General features: G+C 45.9%; 1 protein-coding gene across 2 annotated transcripts; it reads right to left on the reverse strand.

Annotated features, from left to right (window-relative positions):
- Nucleotides 1–1,742: 1,742 nt before the first annotated feature.
- APOL5 (apolipoprotein L5) lies at nucleotides 1,743–19,183 on the reverse strand. Of its 2 annotated transcripts, none has more exons than XM_087448975.1 (5): nucleotides 18,659–19,183; nucleotides 14,739–14,847; nucleotides 8,351–8,474; nucleotides 4,604–5,489; nucleotides 1,743–2,755 (listed from the first exon to the last, which is right to left on the reverse strand). In XM_087448975.1, exons 1-4 carry the CDS (start codon nucleotides 18,719–18,721, stop codon nucleotides 4,607–4,609), a joined length of 1,179 nt encoding a protein of 392 aa, XP_087305101.1. In that variant the 5' UTR covers nucleotides 18,722–19,183; the 3' UTR covers nucleotides 1,743–2,755; nucleotides 4,604–4,606. The 2 variants fall into 2 exon arrangements, with proteins under 2 accessions (XP_087305101.1, XP_087305102.1); XM_087448976.1 differs by lacking the exon at nucleotides 18,659–19,183 and adding an exon at nucleotides 18,340–18,518.
- Between the last annotated feature and the right edge of the window lie 3,374 nt (nucleotides 19,184–22,557).

Here is a 22,557-nt window from a genome sequence, read left to right on the forward strand (position 1 = left end):
CCACTCGGGCCTGTGTCACCCCCACCATGGGACTTGGGCGCCAGGGGTACCGTCCCATATGTCAATGCTCATGCTGCCCGCTGTGCCATGAGGACTAAAGTCCTTTGTTTCTGGCTCAGTCTTGTGTCTTCTGCCAGAATCCATGAAACAGAACAGGCTAACCTCGCTTCTGAGGAGGGAGAATTCAAATTCCAGACTGAACAGTGTTCCACATTAAGCACGAGGAAGCGGAAGCACAGAGAGGAAATAACCTGCCAAAGTCGCAGATGCAGAAGTGGCAGAACTAGGATTCCGCGGCACTCTGGCGCCCCAGTCTGTGCCCTTTGACGTCTGAACTCTAGTGTTTCCAGTGCTGCTCTTGTAGAAACTCCTGCAGAATCGGAGGGCTGGGTGGATGGATGGATGCACAGATAGGTTGGAGGCTACATGGGTGCAATATTGTGATTTATAATAAATACATATATTTGGTCATTCAGATGACCAAAATATATTTGTCATATATATATAGTCTTCATCCACAGTTCCTGACTCTCAGGTCCCAAAACCCTTGGAATTCCTGAGTGATAAGAGCAGTGGGAGCATCTTTTTGTTATAATATTTGGTCTCTTATCTCACTTTGGAGCCATAAAGGTGGAATGGGTGTCTTGTTATTCTTAACAAGCCCCATTGCAGGCTACTGGATTTATGTTAACGAGGTGACTGTTGGAAATCACGTAAGGATGGGGGCTGTTGCCAGGAGAACCAACCTTGAATGGAGGGGTGGAAATTTCAGTCCTACCTCTTGATTTCTGGGGAAGGGAGGAGGGTTAGAGGTTGAATCAATCACCAATGGCCAATGAGTTAATCAATCATGTCTATGTAATGAAGCCTCCATAAAAACCCAAAGAGGAGGGGGATCGGAGAGCTTCCAGGTTGGGGAACCAGAACACTTCATGTTCCACCGTGCAGAGCACCAGACTCCACTAGGGCAGAAGCTCCTTTGTTCAGGACCTCACCCTATGTATCTCTTTATCTGGCTGTTGATTGGGATCCTTTAATATCTTTTGTAATAAATTGATAATCTAGTGAGTAAACAAGTTTTCCTGAGTTCTATCAGCTTCTCTAGCAATAATCGAATCCAAGGAAGGGGTCATGGGAACCTCTGATCTATATCCAGTGGGTCAGAGGCCCAGGTAACAACCTGGGCTTGCAATTGGCTTCTGAAAGGGAGAGCGGTCTTGTAGGACTGATCCCTTAACCTGTGGAAGCTGGTGCTATCTCTGGGTAGACGGTGTCAGAATTGAGTTGAATTCTCTGACACCCTGTTGGCGTCTGAGAATTGCTTATTGGTGTGGGGAAGCCTACACACACACACACACACACTACACACACACACCACACACACACTACACACACACCACACACACACACACTACACACACACCACACACACACCACACACACTACACACACACACACACGTGGGGAAGCCTACACACACACACACTACACACACACACCACACACTACACACTACACACACACACACACACACACACACACACACACTAGAATTGGGTCCAGGACAAAAAGACTAGGCGTCTTTGGTTTTCAGCCATTGCTAACATCATGGGAATGGTCCTCCATGAAAACACACTCGTTCTCCTCCCACCGTGGCTTCATTCAGTAGTGAGGAGGAGACTGTATTCATTCAAGTGATTTAAGAAGCTAAATTAAGACCAGCCGACTCTAAGTTGGTCTTTTTTTAAAGTTCTTTAATTTTGACGTAAGCATTTATTATCCTTTCCATTTCATAAAACAGTAATTCACATAATAAAAAACTTGAAAAATACAGAAAGGTAAAAGGAAGAAGGAAAAAGTAACCAAAATTATCTAAATAAAGATAGCTGCAGTGTGACCTTGCTGTATTTCCTTGGAGCTTTTTTTCTACACACAGGTTTGAAAGACGTGATTTCCCCCAGTTAGGTTAAAGGTGAGAAAGTGCATCTACAGTTTTCATCCTGCTTTTCTTTCACCTAATTTGATACAATAAACATTTTCCATGCCAATCCAATTATTGACTCTCGTGAACATCATTTTGATAGCGACATAATGTTCTCTCAAGTGGATGCAGAGTTGGTGTTTAACCAGTTTCCTCGTGTTGGAACATTTTAATGGTGTCCAATTTTTCACGATTATAAATTCTGCAGCAATAAAAGGATAACTTTCTCTCCGTAACAGCTTTTCTCAAATCACTGACTTTCACCTTGCAGGGCACTGGGAATGCAGATCAGATCTAAGCTTGAGCAATAGGCTCCACGACCATGATTCTGTGCACGGCATGACCATAGTGAGAGATGGGTGGGGGGCAGCGCAAGAAGGGGAGTGGAGGAGTCGCACAGCATAGTTTATTTTAAAATAAAGGATTTTTTTTTCCACTTTAATTATAACGGTACTGTGTAGTTATCTACAATTTGGAAATACACACGTTCTAAATGTGTTCTGACCTCAGTTGAACTTAACATGAATATTTAAGTCTTGTTGGTCTCCGACCCCACCAGTACACACAGAAAATCTGGTCTCTGACAAATTCCCCTTCCATCCCAGGTATTTCCGGAGTCCCCAAGGGTTACCACCAACCGCTGCAGGTCCCCTTTCTGTCATCATTGCTGGGTGCCTCGTGGCAAGCAGAAATTTCCCTACCCCGAGTTTTCTTAACTGAGATCCTGTATTTTGCCTCTCGTAAACCAAGGTTCCGTGGAGACAGCCTGACCACCTAGGGCAAAAAGGAAAAGGAAGGCATTTAGTCACTTCTGCAGCATAATTGGGGTCTCACAGAAGGTTCTCCTGAGCGCCCAGACATCACAGGGCTGGGCGAGGTCGTCCTCTCACTGGACGCACCCAGGCCTTGTCTGGCTTGTTCGCAGCCGTGCCTGGTGAGAGGTGCATTGAATAACTTCACGAATGGCCCCTCTGGCTGGAAATGCACAGAGGCAGTGTGCAGAGGGCTCAGTGAGGTGAGGCAGAGGCACAGCCCAGGAATGCACGGGGCTTGTGGCGTGGAGCAGAATCGTGGCACCAGCCTCTCTCACCACCAGGTGCTCCCTCCCCTCTCTCCACAGCCCGCCCACCCCAGGAGTAAGTGCACCTTCAAGGGCTCCCACAGCACCCTGTCCTGCTCGCTAATGTCATACCATTTACCTCTCCTCCTCATTAATGCTGATCTGGCGTCTGTCCCCCTCCTGGGCACCAAGTGCCATTAGAGCAGAAACTGTGTCTTTTCACACGATTTTTTCAGTGCCCTGCCGGGACTTGGCCTAAGCTTGTGCTCCATGACGGGCAAGGGAAGAGGTGGACAAGACCCTTTAGAAAAGGAATCCTAGTGTCTCCTAGTTGACCACCCGAAATCTGCACCTGGTTATTAAGAAGCTAGACTTTGTACCCAGAGGGTAAAAGCGTATTGATACTGTCAAGTAAGAAGAAAGCACCTCACGCCTTAGAGCAGTCATCCCCAAACTCTGCTGCTCAACAGAATTATTTGGTGATCCTTTAAAACTTCCAGAGTTGGGGTTATACCCCAGATCAATTAAATCCCAGTCCCTGGGGGTAGGACCCACCCACTCATCACTATTTTTTGAAGCTTCCTAGGTCATCCCAACATGCAGACAAGTTTGGTAACACTTCCTTAAATCTTTCGCCTTATCACAGGCCTCACTGAATTAAAATCTATCAAATGAACGAAGAATGATGAACCTTCACACCTTCAGCAAAGACTTATGTGTCCCTTTCTGGGGTCTCAGGCAGTGGCATTCCTCCCCAATCACATTCTGTCCTCTCTGTAAAATTAAAGAGGAGTTTTGAGGGGCCTGGCTGGTGGCGTAGTGGTTAAGTGCATACGCTCCGCTTCGGCGGCCCGGGATTCGCAGATTCGGATCCCGGGCACACACCGACGCACCACTCATTAAGCCGTGCTGTGGCGGCATCCCATATAAAGTAGAGGAAGATGGGCACAGATGTTAGCCCAGGGCCAGTATTCCTCAGCAAAAACGAGGAGGATTGGCATCGGATGTTAGCGCAGGGCTAATCTTCCTCACATAAGAAAAAGGAGTTTTGAAGTTCTTTATTTTCCTGGTAGGAGTTTTCATTTCAGTTTTTCCATCTAGATATATAATGCCTTTAAATAAGAGAGTCAAGAAATAGAAACTATTTTTCAAATCAATATCCTTTTTCAACTCATTTGAAACATCCCCTTGATCACAAAATGCCACGCTCATGTCATTCAACACATATTTATGGCACACCTACCACGTGCCAAGCCCTGCTAGATGCTGGGGACACGTCCCTGCCCTCCCAGAGGGTACAGGACAGAAGAACGACAGTGAGCACCTACATACAAATACGTGATCTCAAAACTGTGGTCAGTGCTCTGAGAGAAAAGAATGAGATGCCGGAAAGAATGGGAGGGACCTCATCCAGGTGGGGGGAGTGGGGAGAGTCCTCTCTCTGAAGTAAGAGCAGTTGTATGTGTCTATTAATATGTCTACCTCTTTAGCATTCCCCCCTCCCCGCCGTGGGACGTTTATGAAGACCACAACCACATCTGCCTTACGCATCCCCTTCCTACCTTCTAACTCCTCACAGAGCACTGCTTCCAGATGATCCGCTCGTAGCGCTGGGTGAGCTGGCCCAGCCGCTGCTCCAGCTCCTTGGCGCATGTTCTCAGTTCCTCTGCCGTCCCGGCCTTCGCTCCCTCCTCCAGGTGCCTCCAGTTCTGCAGAAGGCTGTTCACATCCTGCATAAGAAGGAAACCAGCTCCAGCAGCACCCATCACCCGGGCACCCCTGGTCATGGCCTGAGCTGGGCCCTCAATGGCTCTCTGCACCCCTGTGGCCCTCCAGAATGGGACACGGCCTGTGGCCATGAAATTCTTAACCATAGCCGTGAAGCCAGAGTTGGCTTTGGCCATCCGGTAGGCATGAAGTTGCCTGATGCTCTTGATGATGCTGGCACATTTATTAACACACAACCCAGCAGCGTAGACCTCAGACAACTTTATTCCTCCAAGAGCTTCATTCTCCTCTGTCGCTGGAATAGACACCAGTATCCTGGCTCTGTCTCTTGCTGCCGAATTGCTTCTATTTTCTAAGACGTTTGTGAAAATGGTGGTGATGGCGGCAGCTGCCCCCAGGCCCTGCCCAACCGCTGAGAGCATCAGACTCCCTCCTGCTGTCACAGGTGCCAGGGCCAAGCCCAGGATGCTCATGACTCCACAGACAGCACTTGAGGAGCTAGCCACCAGGTTGGTCTTGGTGAGCATCTTGTGGGTTGAGTCAACTTGGTCTGCAATGGTGTTAAGCTCTTTGATACTCTTTTCCAGCTTATGCTTCTGCGAGGGAAAACATAGGAGAAACATTTTTTCCTCCTCTGACAGATTTCCATCTAGCACGGACACTTGCTCACGTCGCATCAGCTCTTCAAACAGGATCTGATACAGCACATTGGCCTCATCCCTGGGGACAATCCACATCACATGATTATTTTTCCAATTCTGGGACAGGTTCCCCAGTGAGGCTAAAAGCTTCTAGGTCATCTGAGTTTTCGAACACACTCAGGGAGCAGGACCCTGGGAATCAAGGTACAATTGGGGAGCAGCAGGACAGAGGGTCCCTCCCCGTGGTCTGGACCCCCAGGTGGCCGAGCACAGTTCCAGCAAGCCCTCTGCTCATCAAGACTGGCTTACGTGTCCATTCACCCATGGACAGCTCTCTTCTAACCGTATGTGGATACTGATGTGATGAATAAAATATGACTTAAAAGTGTTACCGACTTTTGTCACCAAATCTTTTCTTAATAAATATATATGTGCATATATATATAATTTACACATATACAACAGATTGTGAGCAATTCTATTCGGGGAATAAAAGTACTGAGAGCCTACAGAGGAGATGTCTTGGTTTTCCTTTTTTATGTTAAAAAGGGACCTACCTGGAAATTGTGGTTGCTTCTGGGAGAGAATCTGGGAAGCTGGGAAAAAAGGTTTGAGGGAGACTGACTTTTCACCGTTTGCCCTTTTGTTCCTTTTAAGTTTTGCATCATGTGCATGTATTAGAATTATTCCAAAAAAGTTAATAAAATAACCTACACTTCCAAAGAAAAAGGTGGGAGGACCTCCAATGAGACACCAAAATGTCATCTGTTCTATAGGGGAGGGCTCAGTGTTTGTTATTCAGTGTGATGGTGTTGTGTATTTTGGAAACTGAAACTCGATTTCTAACGAAAGGGTGGTCACACGTAGAAACAGCGGGTTTTACTCTGTTCACTTGTAAACAGGCAAGTAGGAGAAGCACATAGTCTTAAGAAAAAGTGATGAAGAAGAAAAAATGTACAACTGAGAAAAGTCTCTCCATGAGCTCAAATTTTCCCTATATTTTGGGAAAAAGACCACCATTATTCATTTTTTTGTGGAATCAATTTGCTCCAGCTCCTGGAACACCAGAGTTCTGCAGGGTCTTTGTTTGAGAATCACTGTTCTAAGTAAATTTGTCTTACAGGATTTGGGCTTCCAAAGTGGACACCACTGGACAATGCAGGATGCCGCAGTCAACCTCCTGCAGCCCGTGACAGAGTCTGACTTGTATAACCCTTAAGTTTGTTCCTTTTTATCTCCTAATTGAGCATGTACAACGGACTGGGCATGTGTTTAAGGGATATTGGAGAGTGGATCGACAGGAAAGAAGGCAGGGCTTGTGGGATCACTACACTGGAACCAAGCAGCCCCAAGGCCTCAGAGGAACAGCTGACAGTGGCTTTAGAGCCCTCTGCTCCCTGGGCAAGGCCATCAGCAGCCTCAGGCACATGAGCCAACTGACCCCTCCCCGGGGAAGAAGGAGGGGCCTTCTGACATCCTTCTCCAGTGTCAATTCACTCTTAAGGCTTAGTCAGAGTTTTCTTTGAGATGTCTCTGTACACCAGGAGTTCAGTCCCCTCCAACCTCAATCTTAGAGCTATGGGATGTCAGAATTGGAAGCCTCACCAGGATCATCTGGTACATGGATGGCAAAGAGGCATAAACTCCCTGCCATTGTTGGTAAGCGTGTCTAGACCACTTTCACAAGGAGAAGTGTGATGCCTCATCTAGGGTCTTTGAGAAAGAATGCTGCCGTTGACCCGTGATGTTCTGTAGGCCCAGCACAGAAGGTAAGTGGTGACCTGCCACATTTTCACCATCAATGAGCCCAACCCCCTCTTTCACAGAGGAGAAAGCTGGCCCCAAGGTGGAGGGTGGGGGTGACTTGCCCTGGATTACAATCCAGTTAGTGATGGCATTAGGGTAAGAATCTAGGACTCCAGCTTCCCAGAAGAAAGGAAAAACCATCTCTCTGCCTTCACCAAAGGAGGGAAGATAAATGTGTGCACAGGCACATTGGAAGTGACCCAGTTAACTTAGTCCAAGTTGGCTTCATCAGCCAGCAGCAAATGTAAAGGGTTTTGTTTTGAGCTATCTCAGGATTGATGGGAGCTGTGGGGAGGAATCTAAAGGGTGGAAGAGGGAGGGATGACAGTGCAGAGAGGCTGGGCCAAGGACAGGGATACGTAGAATGGGTTGTTCCTGTCCTGAAAGGGCAGGCAATTTAGTTTGCACAACTGAGGAAGATTTTATAATCTGAGAGCTTGGGATGGCACTGCAACTCCTTTTACAGAACCTTATGGGCACTGAACAAGAGTGAGTACAGCCTATGTCAGGGAGCAGAATCATTATGAGTATAATGCTTCAGCCGAGCTGTCGGAGAGTCTGAGTGCCCAGCCAAAGGCCACGGAAAGGTACATCCCAGGAGTCTGGATCTCAAGGCAAGACCTAGGCATTTTCGTGGCTTGAGCAAGGGTGGAGAAAGGCTGGGAAGGAGTGTTCCTGGATTGGGAGAAATGGAGCGAATTCTGCTTCTAGGATTCTATTGTCCAATAAGCCACATGCCTAGGCATCTAGTCATGTGCTTACCAAAGGTTTTAAATTTACTTTCCTAAGAAATTTTTTTATGAGGATGTGTAAATCCTTTTTTCTTCCTTTGTGCACATCTCTAATTGCAAAGGGAGGTAAATGAGAGAGCGTGACAACTCCTCCCCCAACTTTGTTGGAACACGTTTTTATGTTTCATACTATGCAGATGGCGACAGCACAGCAACAAAATTCGGATATTAACACTCAGATTTGTTTCCTTCATTCCTTCACTCAAATACCGAGGGCCAGGTCTGTGCCACACGTGGTTCTCGATGCTGGGATTATGGCTGTGAGCATATCAGCCCAATCTCTGCCCTCACAGAACTCACATTCTGGTAATTTCTTCCCCAGACATCATTTTTCTAGGATTACCTTTCCAAGCCAGTCATCTCCGCCATCTCCTCCCAAGCCTGTGGATGAAAGAGTAGCCAGCACATTTCTTCTCTAGTCATCTTGGCCCAAAAAGGGTTAACGATGCTCTGGTAAAGTGGACTATCTAATTATAATATCCGGGAATAAAAAAAGCAAAGTTAGAATACATCAAAAATCTTAAGGTCTCAAAAATTTCACATCATTATTCCCTAATGATTTTAACCAAACAATTCAACTATAATGATACCCAATGCTAACTGGGATGTAGTAAAACTGGTGATCTCTTAGGTTTCTGGTGGCAAAGTAGATTGGTGAAAGACATTTGAAATTTTGATATTAAGTCACAAGAGTCTTCAGATAATCATCCAATAACCCAACGATAGGCACAAAGATGATCAGGGCCACGTTATTTATAATATTGTAAACTCAAAAGCAAGTGAGCCCTCTACAATCTACACAATCCTGGCTGGATTGTCAGGTCTCTGCTTAAGCCCTCCTAGAGATGAGTTCATTGGTTGGTGAGTTGTTTGTTTTAACCAGGTAGGTGAAGGTTAGCAGAACATACTACCCCATAAATATGCTGCTTTGATATATTGATTATTTTGAGCTGAAGGCACTTGAAAAACAGCCTACGCAGAGAGGTGCTTTCTCTGAACCTCTCTTATCAGCCTACAGACAGATCCTCCAAAGGGAACTCAAGGGTCATAGATCCCCTCCCCGAGAGGTCCATCAACCAGGGAAGTTGACTCTTACTACAGAAGAGAAGACTAGAAGTCGACACCTCACTCAGACAAACTTTGTCACAAACTACCATGCCTCCCATCTATTCTTCTAAGGGCCCATTCATCTTTCCTAAAAATCCACGACTCCCCTCTAAGGGGACTATCTCCCCACCCCTCTTTCCCTATTAAGATGGTATTTAAGATTGAATTCTAAGCCACCCGTGTGAGTTACTCATTTTCCCCTGGGTATCTCCCATGTGCACGTGTTAATAAACCTATGTTTGTTTTTCTCTTCTTAATCTGCCTTTTATTACAGGTGTCTCAGCTAAGAACTCAGAAGCGTAGCGGGAAAATCACATTTCCTCCCCTACCCAGGCAATGTTTCAGTTACCCTTGTTTAAAGACTTTTATGGTATAGATTCTTTTGTTGCTCAAAAATCACTTTAAGTCTATTTTCAATATAATTTGACGAAAATCACTCCGAATACTGCCACAACATAACTGTCGATTTTATTCATTTACTTCCAGTTATTTTTCAAATGCATGTTCTTCTTCACATGGTTTTTATAACAAACTTTTATAACATAGTGTGTGTTATTTTTAAAATGTAATATTATACAAGTGTTTTCCATATTGCCTCATCGTTGTCATAACGATTATTTTTGATGACTCTATGTTATTTCCTCAAGAGGGGACGTACCTTCATGTTTATAGACACCCTCCCCTATTGTGGCACATTGGGGTCCTCATGTTTTTGTCACCCATAGGAGTCCTTCATATAACGGCCCCGACCCTGTCCTGGCTGCCTCCACTCTGACCAGGGACTGGACCGTGATTGGCTCCCATATCCCCCTCTGCTTTCTGGCCTCTTGGAGGTCTGTGTGCAGGACTCCCACGCAGGGGCTGGGGAGCAGCTTATATTTCCTGTTAAACTTGACCAAGGAAGTTATTTGCTGTTGTAGTGTTGGCAAACACGGGCCATTGAGAAGGTCTCAGGATGCATCCTCCCTTAAATCCAGGGATCTGCTATATTCCTACCCAGAGGCACGGTGTGGCCTCCCAGGGGTTCCAGTTTTCCGTTTTCTTTTAAGTAAGATTTATTGCTTCTTTACACTTCGTGCTAACTTTGTTTCCGTGGTACTTGAAATTGTTTTGATGCTGTTATGAATAGTACCTTTTAATGTTGTTTAATGTTTTCTGACTTGTTTTGTTACTCTATTGAAATATTATTCACTTTTAACACTCCTCTGAGCTTCACTGAAATTTTACTAATTGTAATAGTTATTCAATGAATAATTCATGAATACATAATACTGGTTTTCTTTCCTATTTTTTCAACACATTTTTCTTATTTGGTTCCACGCCTTATTGCATTAGCTTGAATTCTTAAATTATTTAATTTTATGAAATTGACTCTAGTATTTCACTGTTGGCAGCTGGTTTACGAAAGCCACTCTTCATCCTGATAAGGCAGTATGTTCTATTCCTATATTTAATTATTTTTATTAGGGTTAGGTGCTGAATTTCCAGATGACCATAATTTTCGTTTTTTATTTATCCCATGAATATATTATGTGCATAAATTTCCATGTATCGAATTATCCTTATAGTCCATGAAAACCCCAACTTGATCATTGCAGATTTTTGTATCAATATGTTATATAGATTTATATTCTCTAGTACTGTATTCAATATGTTATCTTAGAGTCATAAATGATATTCAGCTATAGTTTTCTTTCACTGTAATCAAGCTTTATTATTAGCGTTATATTTGCTTCGTAGAATACACTCAATAGCATACTGTGATTTCTGTTTCTGGGACAATTTATATGACACAAGAATTGCCTGTTTTCTGAAGGCTTAAAAGAACTTGCAGCTTTCCATATGTTTGCCTCATCTTCATGGGATGCTTCTGATTTTTTAAAGTTTTTAATGTGATGAATGAACATGACTCCATTTCCCTTCCCCACACCTGAAACGTGGCTCTCCCACCTCTCCCCCACGCCTATTCTTTTTTGAAGAGTTAAGAAGTAACAACAGGGCCGGCCCCGTGGCTTAGTGGTTAAGTGCGCGCACTCCGCTACTGGCGAGCCGGGTTCGGATCCCGGGCGCACACAGACGCACCGCTTCTCCGGCCATGCTGAGGCCGCGTCCCACATACAGCAACTAGAAGGATGTGCAGCTATGACATACAACTATCTACTGGGGCTTTGGGGAAAAAAAAGGAGGAGGATTGGCAATAGATGTTAGCTCAGAGCTGGTCTTCCTCAGCAAAAAGAGGAGGACTGGCATGGATGTTAGCTCAGGGCTGATCTTCCTCACAAAAAAAAAAAAAAAAAAAGAAGCAACAACAAAATCCTTGATATTTCCAGCTGCACTTGGTTCTCATTTTTGGTAAACAGGTATTTCTCGTGTTCTTTGAAGAAAGAAACACAATGGCCAATAAATATATGAAAAGATGCTTAACGTCATTAGTAGCCAAAAAACGTAAACTTAGACCAAAGCAGAATACCATTTCATTGACCACTTTGGCAAAAATAAAAAGAATGGAAGCATCCCATGTTGCTGAGAAAGAAGGAGGGGAACGTGCACTCTCAGATGCTGGGTTGGAGCGTAAAGTGACAGAGTTTTTGAAAGGGTGATTTGAGTAAGTCACAACATAAACAGGACACACATCTGAATCTCAGCATTCCTGCGCCCCCCCACCCCGCCAGAAATTCATCCTACACAGACGCAATGGTATGTACACAGAGAAACATGTGTGAGCATGTTCACCAGTTCCTTGAAATGGTAAAAAGAAATGGAAACAATTCAAAATATCCACGTAGGGGGACTGTTGACATTAAAACAGGCCAATATAGGGGCCAGCCTGGTGGTGTAGTGGGTAAGTTCGCTCGCTCTGCTTCGGCAGCCCGGGTCTGTGGCTTCCGACCACAGGCGCGGACCTACACACCGCTCATCAAGCCATGCTGTGGCCATGTCTAGAGGAAGATGGGCACAGATGTTAGCTCAGGGCTAACCTTCCTCAGCAAAAAAAATACATTAATATAAAATAAAGGCTTACGGACGTGAGAAAGAACCAGGCAAATCCATATGAACTGACCTCAAAAGAGATCCGGGATATATTAAGTAAAAGAAAAAAAGTTGAAGAACATGATCTTGATATTTTTAAAGTATTATATATGTGGTATACGACTAGGGAAAAATTCTGGGAGGAGATACACCAAGGCTTAGCCTGGGGGAGGGAGACGTTAAGGTTGGGGGGAGGGAAGACCCACACTTGTACCCTTCATTCATCTGTCTTAGTGAAATTTGTTGCAAGAATCACGTGCTATTTTGACAATAAAAAACAGTAAAATAAAACAATATTATTCATCTTTTTATCATTATAAAATCTCCAACTTATATAGTAAGTCATTAAGCAGTAATGCTGCTGATCGCATAGTATGACCAGCAAAAGTCAAATAAATTAATGTTGTTAAATATTGTCATCTTTTTTTTTGAGGAAGACCAGCCCTGAGCTTAACATCTGCCAATCCTCCTCTCTTTTTGCTGAGGAAGATTGGCTCTGGGCTAACATCCATGCCCATCTTCCTCTAATTTATATGGGAGGCCGCCACAGCATGGCCTGACAAGCAGTGCATTGGTGCGCACCGGGATCCAATCCTGTGAACCCCGGGCCTCCGCAGCAGAGCGCGTGAACTTAACCACTACGCTACTGAGCCCGCCCCGGAATATTGTCATGTGACAATATTTAAAATTTAGATGTGACAAGTTCTTGTAGCCTGTTATTTTGGCCTTTTGCATCACTTGTATTTCAGAATATCTCTTGTATGCAGAAAATTATTCAGGGCCGGCCCGTGGCTTAGTGGTTAAGTGCGCGCGCTCCGCTGCTGGCGGCCCGGGTTCGGATCCTGGGCGCACACCGTCACACCGCTTCTCCGGCCATGCTGAGGCCGCGTCCCACATACAGCAACTAGAAGGATGTGCAACTATACGTACAAGTATCTACTGAGGCTTTGGGGGGGGGAAATAATAATAAAATTAAAAAAAAAAAAAGAAAGAAAATTATTCAAATCTGATTTTTACCGAATGTGATACTCTTTACTTATTAATGCTATTAATGTTAATTATTACTACTTATTGTCATAGTTGTTCCACTTGGATTCGAGTCACATTATTTTAGGCACTTCGCTCTCTTCCACTCTACACAGACAGTCACGGTGAGTAGGTTTCAGCTGACTGAGGGTTTAGAGTGGCTGCCCCGGACAGATCCTTCAAGGCAGAAATGTCTTTGCTTTCTTATCTACACTGTACGTGGTAAAGGACAGACACTGGGGACACATTAGAATAAGGGCTAATAGTTCATGATCCTAAGTTTTAATGTTTAAAATTGTGGCTGACTATCTCCCCAGTCCTGGTCTAGAATAGATCTTGGGGAGATGACTTTACTTCATTTTGGGGAGGGCGTGAGGAGGGTGTGAGAAGGGCGTGAACCGGGGTAAGGCACGGCAGGAGCAGAGTGAAATCAAATGGTGGGGGTGGGAGATCCATAGGACGGACGCGTGGTGCTGGGTCTCCATGAGATGGCCCGTTTCCTCCCAGTTTTAGGAAATACTCCCTGAGACGAGATTTATACACAGAATTAGAGGTCAAATAGAACCCTGACTTGGGTTTCATTGCTTTCACAGCTAGTTTCACGAATGATCCTATTTCATATTCCATCACATTTCTGTGGTTAAAAATGTATCTTTTGCCGGGAAATTTTAGAATATCACTCTACCTGGGAAAAAGAAATAACAGCCCTTCGCACCTCGCTTTGCCTCATTTCTCCCCAAGAGGGCGTTATGCTCCTCCTCTGGTTCCAGTTCCCCGACCCTGAGGGACCACATCCAGCACAGGCTGCGGTCACCCTCTGTTCAAGGGCCACACGAACGCACGGAGCCCTCTCCTCCCCCTGCTTCCTCTCTCCACTCACGAGAAGCGATGAGCTGGCCCGAGCTCAGCTCTCTTGCTCCCTCATCTCTCCTCACTCGGGCCCTCTCAGCTCCTCGCTGGAGGCCAGAGAGCTCCTGAGATTGGGGTCTGGGTTTAGAGGGAGGGAGAGGCTGTCTTGGATTAAACCCCATAATTAAACCCATTTTGCTGGAGAACTGTGCTCTGGAGATTCAGGCCCAAGCCAGGAGAATAGAGGTGCAGCTCTGCTTTCCCCTTCACATTGTCTCTTGTCCTCACATCTCCCTCAAGGACCAGCGAGTGAGGAGGAGGGGCTGGACCAAGGCCGAGTTCAGGCACCTCTGGGGTTCCTGACCGCACAGCCAGACGATGACCTCCAACCTGACCCCAAAAGCCTACAGTTGAGAGTTGCAGGGGCGAGAGGGAGGGGCTAGCGCAGATGTTGTGTCCTGATCTGAATACATGTTCTGATTTGGGTTCACAAAATATGGTCCCTGTAGCTAAGGGGCCCAGGATGAGATGCCTCTAATTGTAGGAGGAGTGTGAGCAGGGTCTTGTGGGAAATAGGGCAGGAGTGGTACTTTAGATCCTTGCCTTCACCTTAAGAACCGGGATTACCCACATTCAGGGCCCAATCTCCAGTGTCACCCATTGTAGGTCAAGACAGCACGCTGTGGTCAAAACAATTAACCAAGGGAAGGGAGGGTTACCGGGGTGGATTCTAGTTGGTGCTGTAGTCATGGTGCCTCTGAGCTCTCCTTGGTGCTTCCCTCTCCACTGGTGACAATGGCTCCTGGGCCAGAAGAGATGCAGCTTCACCTCGTAAAGAAGAAAACAGACCCCACAGTCATCCAGAGAGGCAGTGGCTTCATATAGAGCTGAGACCTAGTGACTCAGACCTGGGAATTCGTAAACACATGAAATCTACGGAAGATGGTGAGCTTAGAAGGGGAGAAGAGAGCCGAGGATGGAACCCTGGGAAATGCCAATATTATATGGGGAATTGAGGAATAAAAGAAACACTTCAGAGGGCCGGCCCCGTGGCTTAGCGGTTAAGTGCGCGCGCTCCGCTGCTGGCGGCCTGGGTTCGGATCCCGGGCGCGCACCGACGCACCGCTTCTCTGGCCATGCTGAGGCCGCGTCCCACATACAGCAACTAGGAGGATGTGCAGCTATGACCTACAACTATCTACTGGGGCTTTGGGGGGAAAAATAAATAAATAAATAAGTTTTTAAAAAAAAAAAAAAGAAACGAAACACTTGAGAGACTCTCAGAGAAAGTTGCCCAAGAGGTAGAAGCAAAGAGAGGAAAGCAAAGCTCTGTGTCCTCTGATGTCAAGTCTCCGTCCTCTCTCCATCACAATATGGTGACGCTCAGAGCTTTTTGCAGGGACTTCCAGTGTGAAGATGAATGGATCATGTTATCAGTTTCTCTGCCCTTGGCAATTATCCAAAAGCAACAAGAAAAATGATACAAACACCATCATTAGAAATTAGGGAAAACAGGTAAAATAGATTAAAAAGATGTCAAAAGCAATGGGAATGAGCAGGGCTTTGCAAGGAAAAGGAGAGAGGAGGTTGATAATTGCAGATTTCAGAAAAAGCAGGCAATGACTGCAGGTTTCAGAAAAAAATGCCCCTCTTCAAGGTGAACGGCATTCCCAAAATGCAAAAGTAAAATCCCTTGTTTAAAATAGTGAGAATAAGGTGTACAGGTTGGCACCAAATCTGGATGGGTTCCGAGAAGCAGTGAAGACACGACTAAAGGAGGACGCAGAGTGAGACGAGCCATTGGCAGGAAGCAGTTTGTCCTTGAGACAGAGAGGAGAAAAGAATCTGCACTGTGAATAGTCTGAAAACCGCCCGATCCCACTGCCTGGGGAGAAATAAAGACTGAAAACGCACGTAGAAGACCGTAGATCAGAAAAAACAGTTCTCCAATGTAGAACACAGTCCTGGCTTCTTCCCTATTGGAATCGCCCGGAAACAGCTGGTCCATAAAAAAAGCCACCAACGCAAGGTCTACACAAAAAATATTAACTCAACAACAACAAAAAACAACCAACCCAACTGCAAAATGGGCAGAGGACTTGAAGAGACATTTCTCGAAAGGCACACAAATGGCCAATAAGTCCAGGAAAAGATGCTCAGCGCCACTGATCACTAAGGGCAACGCAAATCAAAACCACAATGAAATACCACCTCACACCCGTGAAGATGACTATTATAAAAAAACAAAAACCACAGTAAATAAGCATTGGTGAGATTGTGGAGAAATTGGAACAGTTATGCATTGCTGGAGGGAATGTAAAATGGTGCAGCCACTGCCAACAGCATGTCAGTTACTCAAATAATTAAAAATAGAATCACCATATGATCCAGCAATTCCACTTTGGGGTATATACTCAAAAGAATTGAAAGCAGGGACTCCAACAGATATTTGTACACCAATGGTCATATCAGCACTATTCACAAGAGCTAAAAGGCAGAAACAACCCAAGTGCCCATTGATGGATGAATGGATAAACAAAATATGGTATATATACCATGAAATATTATTCAGCCTTAAGAAGGAAGGAAATTCTGACACATGCTACAAGGATGAACCATGAAGACATTATGCTAAGTGAAATAAGCCAGGCACAAAAGACAAATATTGTATGATTTCATTTATATGAGGTCCCTAGAGTAGCCAAGTTCATAGAGACAGAAAGTAGAAGACTGGTTACCAGGAGCCGAGTGGAGGGGAAACGGGGAGTTATCGTTTAATGGGTACAGAGTTTCAGTTTGGGAAGATGAGAAAGTTCTGGAGATGGATGGTGCTGATAGTTGCACAACACTGTTAATGTACTTAATGCCGCTGAACTGTACACCTAAAAATGGTTAATTTTATGTTATATATATTTCACCATAATAAAAAAATATGTATTACAAGACAAAAAGGAAGACAGCAAAAACAACAAAAACAAATGGCACATAAAGAACACTCACCAGAAGAGTGTTGCCAAAAAGCTGATGAAAATCGCAAACAATTATTTTGCAATTAATTTTTTAAAAGTTAGCGAAGCAATTTCCTTTACAAAGCAAGGGCAAAAAAGCAGAGATCTGAGGGCTCGGGGAAGACACAGCAAGACCACAGGAGGAAATTACGTAGAAACTGGAGCTCAGGAAAGAAGAGAAGAGAAAAGGAAAGCCGTCGCAAAGATACATGCTTACTGGAATTCATACACGGGAAGGAGGACACTATTTAAAAAACGGAAATAAAAAATAAGGGACACCAAAGACAAAGATGAGGAAAGTGAGCAAAATGAAATGGAAACAAAGTGCTAAAAAGGTTCAGGAAAAATAAATGGAATAAAGACCAAACTCCAACATATGCTAATTGGAATGCCCTAAGCAGAAAACTGAAATATGTGAACAGAACAAATATTTAACGATAAAATTCAAGACATCTTTCTAGTAATCAAGACGCACATCATGGGGCCCAGCCTGGTGGTATAGTGGTTAAGTTTTCACACTCTGCTTTGGCAGCCTGGGGTTTGCGGGTTTGAATCCTGGGCGCGGACCTAGGCACCGCTCATCAAGCCATGCTGTGGTGGCATCCCGCGTAGAAAATAGAGGAAGATGGGCACAGATGTCAGCTCAGGGCCAATCTTCCTCAGCAAAAAAAAAAAAAAAGAAAGAAAGAAAGAAAAAGAAGCACACCACGTCCCAGGAAAAATGGTCACACAGTGGTCATACTCTGGCAAAGTTACCAGATTCCACATGGAACAAAGGGATCCTGGGGCACCCAGCACGTGGCTTTAGACTTCTGAGAACCACCCTCCAAGGGAACAATGGGGCAGCGCCTCCAGAGCTGTGAGGATGGTCACCCTCGGAGGATCCGTGAGTGTGTAAGATAATTGTGTAATTTTTAAGTCCTAGGATATTATTTTGGCGTGCTCTTGGTTCTTAGCAGCATAGAAGAAAAGACATTTGGATTCATAGTATCTTAGACTTACTTTTTAGAATTTATCTGGAAACTGATAAAGGTCATATCTTTTTAGCATTTTATTCAAATCCTACACACTTTTTACACGTTCATTAGAAGAAACGCAGATAGTTCAGATAAACAAAAGAGGACACATCCCTTTTGATTCCACCACCCGTGATAATCACCGGACAGACTAATATTTGACTGGCATATTACTTATAAAGGACTTTCCATCCGTTTTCTCCCATATTGCCCCACACAGCCTCACCAGGGAAGTGCATTTGTGTTTCCCGCATTTTACAGCCCAGGGAAGCCCGGTCGGGCGGTGCAGTACTCACTCGGGTGCCCCTGTGTGCAGCGTGGGGACGCAGGGTCACCGGCTCTGTAATTGGTCCACTTGCTGCTCCTACGCTGGGTCCCCACGACTTAGAGGAATGTGTCTCTAACTGGGATTTCAGGCAGATGAGATGAGGTGGCTTTGAGCCGAGTTTCCCAGGGTCCAGGCCACAGCTGCCGGCTGTCTGCTGTGCCACCCGGGCAGCAGACAAAGAGCTCGGTAAATAAATAGCCACTGTCACCAGGTCGGGGGGGGCGTGGAGAAATATTTTGGCCTTCGCATCTGGAAAAAACCTTTTATAGAGGAAAGAGTGTATTTACCTTGGAACAGACCCGTGTCCTCGCACAGCTCCACCCCTTCCTCCTTCTCCATCGCAGCGACATTCATGAAGTACAGTGTGACCCCGAGGCGTCCTCACAGATAGGCGCTTCCAGACTTCTGTGTACGTGAGCCCCCGGGGACCTGCCGCCCTGCCACCGGGTTTCAGCAGACCTCGGACAAGGCCTGAAATTCTGCATTTCTAACCGAACTCCCAAGAAGCGCGGATGCTGCTGGTCCTAGACGGGCTGGCGCCTTCTCCGGGTCGCCAAGTTCAAGTCAAGGCTTTGACTGTGGCTTCCTGGCTGCTTGACTTGACCCCTGGCGAGTTGCGGCCTCTGCTTCTGTTTTCATCGCTGCACGGTCCCTTAATTAACAAAAGGCCCACATCCAGAAAATATACAGAACCCTGACAAATTAATGAGAAAAAGACAAATAGTCCAATCGAAAAGGGGATGAGAAACTTGAACAGGAAGCTCACAAAAGAGGACATTCACGGCCAGGAGATAGACGAAAAGGCGCTCGACCTCATTAGCCATCAGGCAAATGCAAATGAAAGACACGATGGACGCCTGTCCCGGCTGCGGGCGACACACGCGCCCTGGCCCCGGTGGTGAAGACCCGCCCTCCTCCACTAGGCCGACCCAGCCCGTCCGGCCCGCCCGGGGCTGCCGCCCCTCAGGCCGCCTCCTCCTGGACGCCCCGCGGAGCCCTGGGCTCGGACAGCAGAGAGAGGCGTCCGCGTGGTCGGTCCCCAGGCAGAGCCAGGACGACCGGAAGGGTCTGGGAGAGGGAAGGGGAGAGCCCGGGAGGAGCCCCCGGAGATGCGCAACCCTGAGGCCCGGCCTCTGCTTGGCGGGCGTCTTCCCCGGCGCCCACCCCGGACTGGGCGCTGCAGCAGCAGGGTAGTCGTGGGCCCAGTGGTCCTGGAGACTTGGTCCTGGGACCGCCTGAGTGAACCCGGAGGTCATCTGGCCGCCCCGGCCCAAGCTTCCCTTCTTGCTCTCTCGCTTAGCAGAGCGAGCTCTTCTCCAAGGAAAGGTGACTTATTTTTGCAGATGGGGCGAAGTGAGGGGGAAAAGGCGAAGCTAGGGGAGGAGGACAGAGAGGCGTGGAGATGGATTAACCTCCCTTCTTAAGCACCTACGAGTGTCCCTCCCTTGTTCCTCCCTCCCCATCATCAGTCTCTCCAGACCCCATACACCAGCAACAGTGCAGAATGCATCCCACTTGTCAGGATACCTTCTTTTGGAACCTGTTCGATGACACCAGCAAGAGCACTTGGCTAATCCCCTGTCTACGTTTTCTTTTTTCCCAGAATCTCTTGGCCCCCAGCCCTGATTTTGTGGATTGTGTAGAGTTAGGAGAACTGGCTCTAAGGTAGATTGCCTGGGTTCAAATTCAGGCTTTACCATTTACTTGCTGTGTGACCTTGGGAAAGTGAATCAACCTTTCTGAACCTGCAGGTTCATCTTCAAAATGGGAGGACACCTCAGCAATTTGTTGAGAGGGAGAACTGAGTTAACACATGGAAAGCATGAGATAATTGTTAGCTATCGCCCACATTATTTTGGTTACGGTTGTTTTATTACAGCCGTCTTAGGCCTTTCTCCCAAGCCCTGCCTCTTTCTCTGGGCTTTCACAGAAGGGAATTTCAACATGGAATGTGCACTGTCTGGGGCATTCAGCCACCACTGGTCACAGTATGTGTAACCCCACATAGCGCATCCTCCTTCATCGTTTCCATCAGCTCTTTATCACCACTCAAGGCCATGCTAGTTCACCCTGCCTCTCTTCATCCTCAAGCAGAGCACCTCTGTCTACCACACAGTGCGTGGCAGAGTAAGGAGCAACCTTTCCTCCCCTTGTTGATTAAACTCTTCAGACCAGGGCTTGTCTCTAAGCTCCTGTCATGTAAATGGACCAAAGGTCACCCTTGAATTTGGCCCCTGGCTTGTTTATTTCTTCCCCAAGGCTGAGACCTGTTAGCTCAAAAGCCCGCTGGCTCCAAACTCAAATTTTCACACATCCAATGATTTTAAAACAGCCCAGATAAGCAGATTTTTAGCCACATAGGGCCTGCCTACTTTACATACCCTGTGAAACCTCGCGGGACAGCTGTTCTCTACTGACCACACAGGGCTTTGCTGTTATAAGGCCGCATGCCGCTGCTCTTTGGAGTTCTCTGACCCAGAGACGCCGCCTGTTGCTGTCACCCAGACATGCCAGCCCCCTCCCCACGCCCTCCTCTCTCTCCTCCTGGAGTTCCCCTGCCCTCCTCCCCTTCCCGATGGGCCTCCTTGCCATGAGTCTTTACAGAACAAATATTTAAAGTTGTTTATTAAAATCCAAATAAAAATCCATAGTAAGCTAGAAATACAAGAAATAACTATCAAATAAAGGTTATCAGAAACCAACAGCAAAATCACACTTTAACATAACATATAAAAGTGTAAAATATCAAAAGAAAATATAGAAGAATATTTTTTATAATGTTGGATTGATAAAGGCCTTTCTTAGCATGGCATGAAATCCAGTTACCTGAAAGGAATATATCTGAGTATGTAAAATTTTAAAACTCTGAAAAGAGAAAATCAGTATAAGCAAAGTCAAATGACAAACGACTGACTGAAGAATATATTTGCAGCACGTGTAACAGACCATGGGGGAATATGCCTAATATGTAAACAGCTTCTACGAATCAACAAGAAAAATCTAAGCAATCAGAAAGAAAATGGACCAAGACTCTGAAGAGGCATGGTGGGCACAGCCAGGCTTGCTGCACTGAAACCTCCAGTAGGTGCAATGATGCAGAGAGAGGGAGAATGCACAAGAATGCTCCCGTGGTGTAGACGCACAGCCTCACTTTAATGCTGCTGCTATAGAATAAACTGCAGATTTGTAAACATTGTCTTTGGGGTCTTGTAAATCTTTAGCAGTCAAACTCTGTTTAGTGAAATTCGTGATGTTAAAATGGCTCAATTCCCTCTAATTGGGCTGGAGAGAACATAGGTATGTTAGTCTTTAACTTCTCAAGCTAATCCGGGTGCCATTCTGCTTATAGAGCATTCACATTAAAAATTTGTATAGATCTTGCCAAATCCACACTTGCACCAGCCGTGTGTGGAAAGGCCCTTTGCACCACACCATCATCAAAAAATGAGGCACTCTGTCCTCTGCATTTGTGCCAACCTGAGAGATGAAACATTGGTGTTGTTTGAATTTGTACTTGGCAACATCAAGGATGCTAGGGAGTGGACATAGCTTACCCATCTCCCTTGGTTTCTCAGGGAGGTGGCCTGAAGTCTGGTGGTCTCTGCACATGGTGTGAAGAATCCATCATTTCAGAGAAGACTGAGATAGAGTCTTATGTCTCACTGGTCACACAGGCAAATTCCTCCTACATAACCAGCCTCATCAGCAGAACCCTGGGGGTCTCACTGAGAACAAATGATCAGTCTCATTGTTAGCAATAAACAATGCTGACAAGTTGGGACAAACCACCCCCAAACTCCTCCTTGGACCCATGTTCACAAAGCGACACTATTCATCGGTATGTTTTAGGCCTTGACCAAAGTCAGCGCCAGGCGCTTCTGCAAAACAGCTCAGTTAAATTCTGGGCCTGCTGGAATCACCCTCATAGCCCAGGAACTAAAGAAGGAAGTGGTCTGCTCATTGGGTTTTGTGGACAAAGAAAGGAAAGATAGATGTAACTCAATCATCCATTTCCATAGCTTCACATCCTTTGTCCAAAGTAAAGTATTCTCATGTCGTGGGCACTCTCCCTCAGGCCGGAGCACTGCTGGATCATGAATCGGCTACTGTTGGGCCTCCATTTTGGGTGGTGTGGCTTGGTTTTGCAGGGGAAGTTATTGGAGTCAGGTATGGGGGTCCAATTACC

This window comes from Ceratotherium simum, chromosome 25, assembly GCF_057802395.1.
Source record: "Ceratotherium simum simum isolate JZ-2026a chromosome 25, ASM5780239v1, whole genome shotgun sequence".
NCBI classification, from domain to species: domain Eukaryota; kingdom Metazoa; phylum Chordata; class Mammalia; order Perissodactyla; family Rhinocerotidae; genus Ceratotherium; species Ceratotherium simum.

Excerpts from the sequence above, each read along its gene's own strand:
- APOL5 (XM_087448975.1), bottom strand. The coding sequence starts at position 18,721 with ATGTCGCTGCGATGGAGAAGGAGGAAGGGGTGGAGCTGTGCGAGGACA. Across the intron at positions 8,475-14,738 it reads ACCAACTAGAATCCACCCCG|ATAGTCCACTTTACCAGAGC; the intron begins GTAACCCTCCCT and ends TATTATAATTAG. Across the intron at positions 5,490-8,350 it reads GAGATGACTGGCTTGGAAAG|GGATGAGGCCAATGTGCTGT; the intron begins GTAATCCTAGAA and ends GATTGTCCCCAG.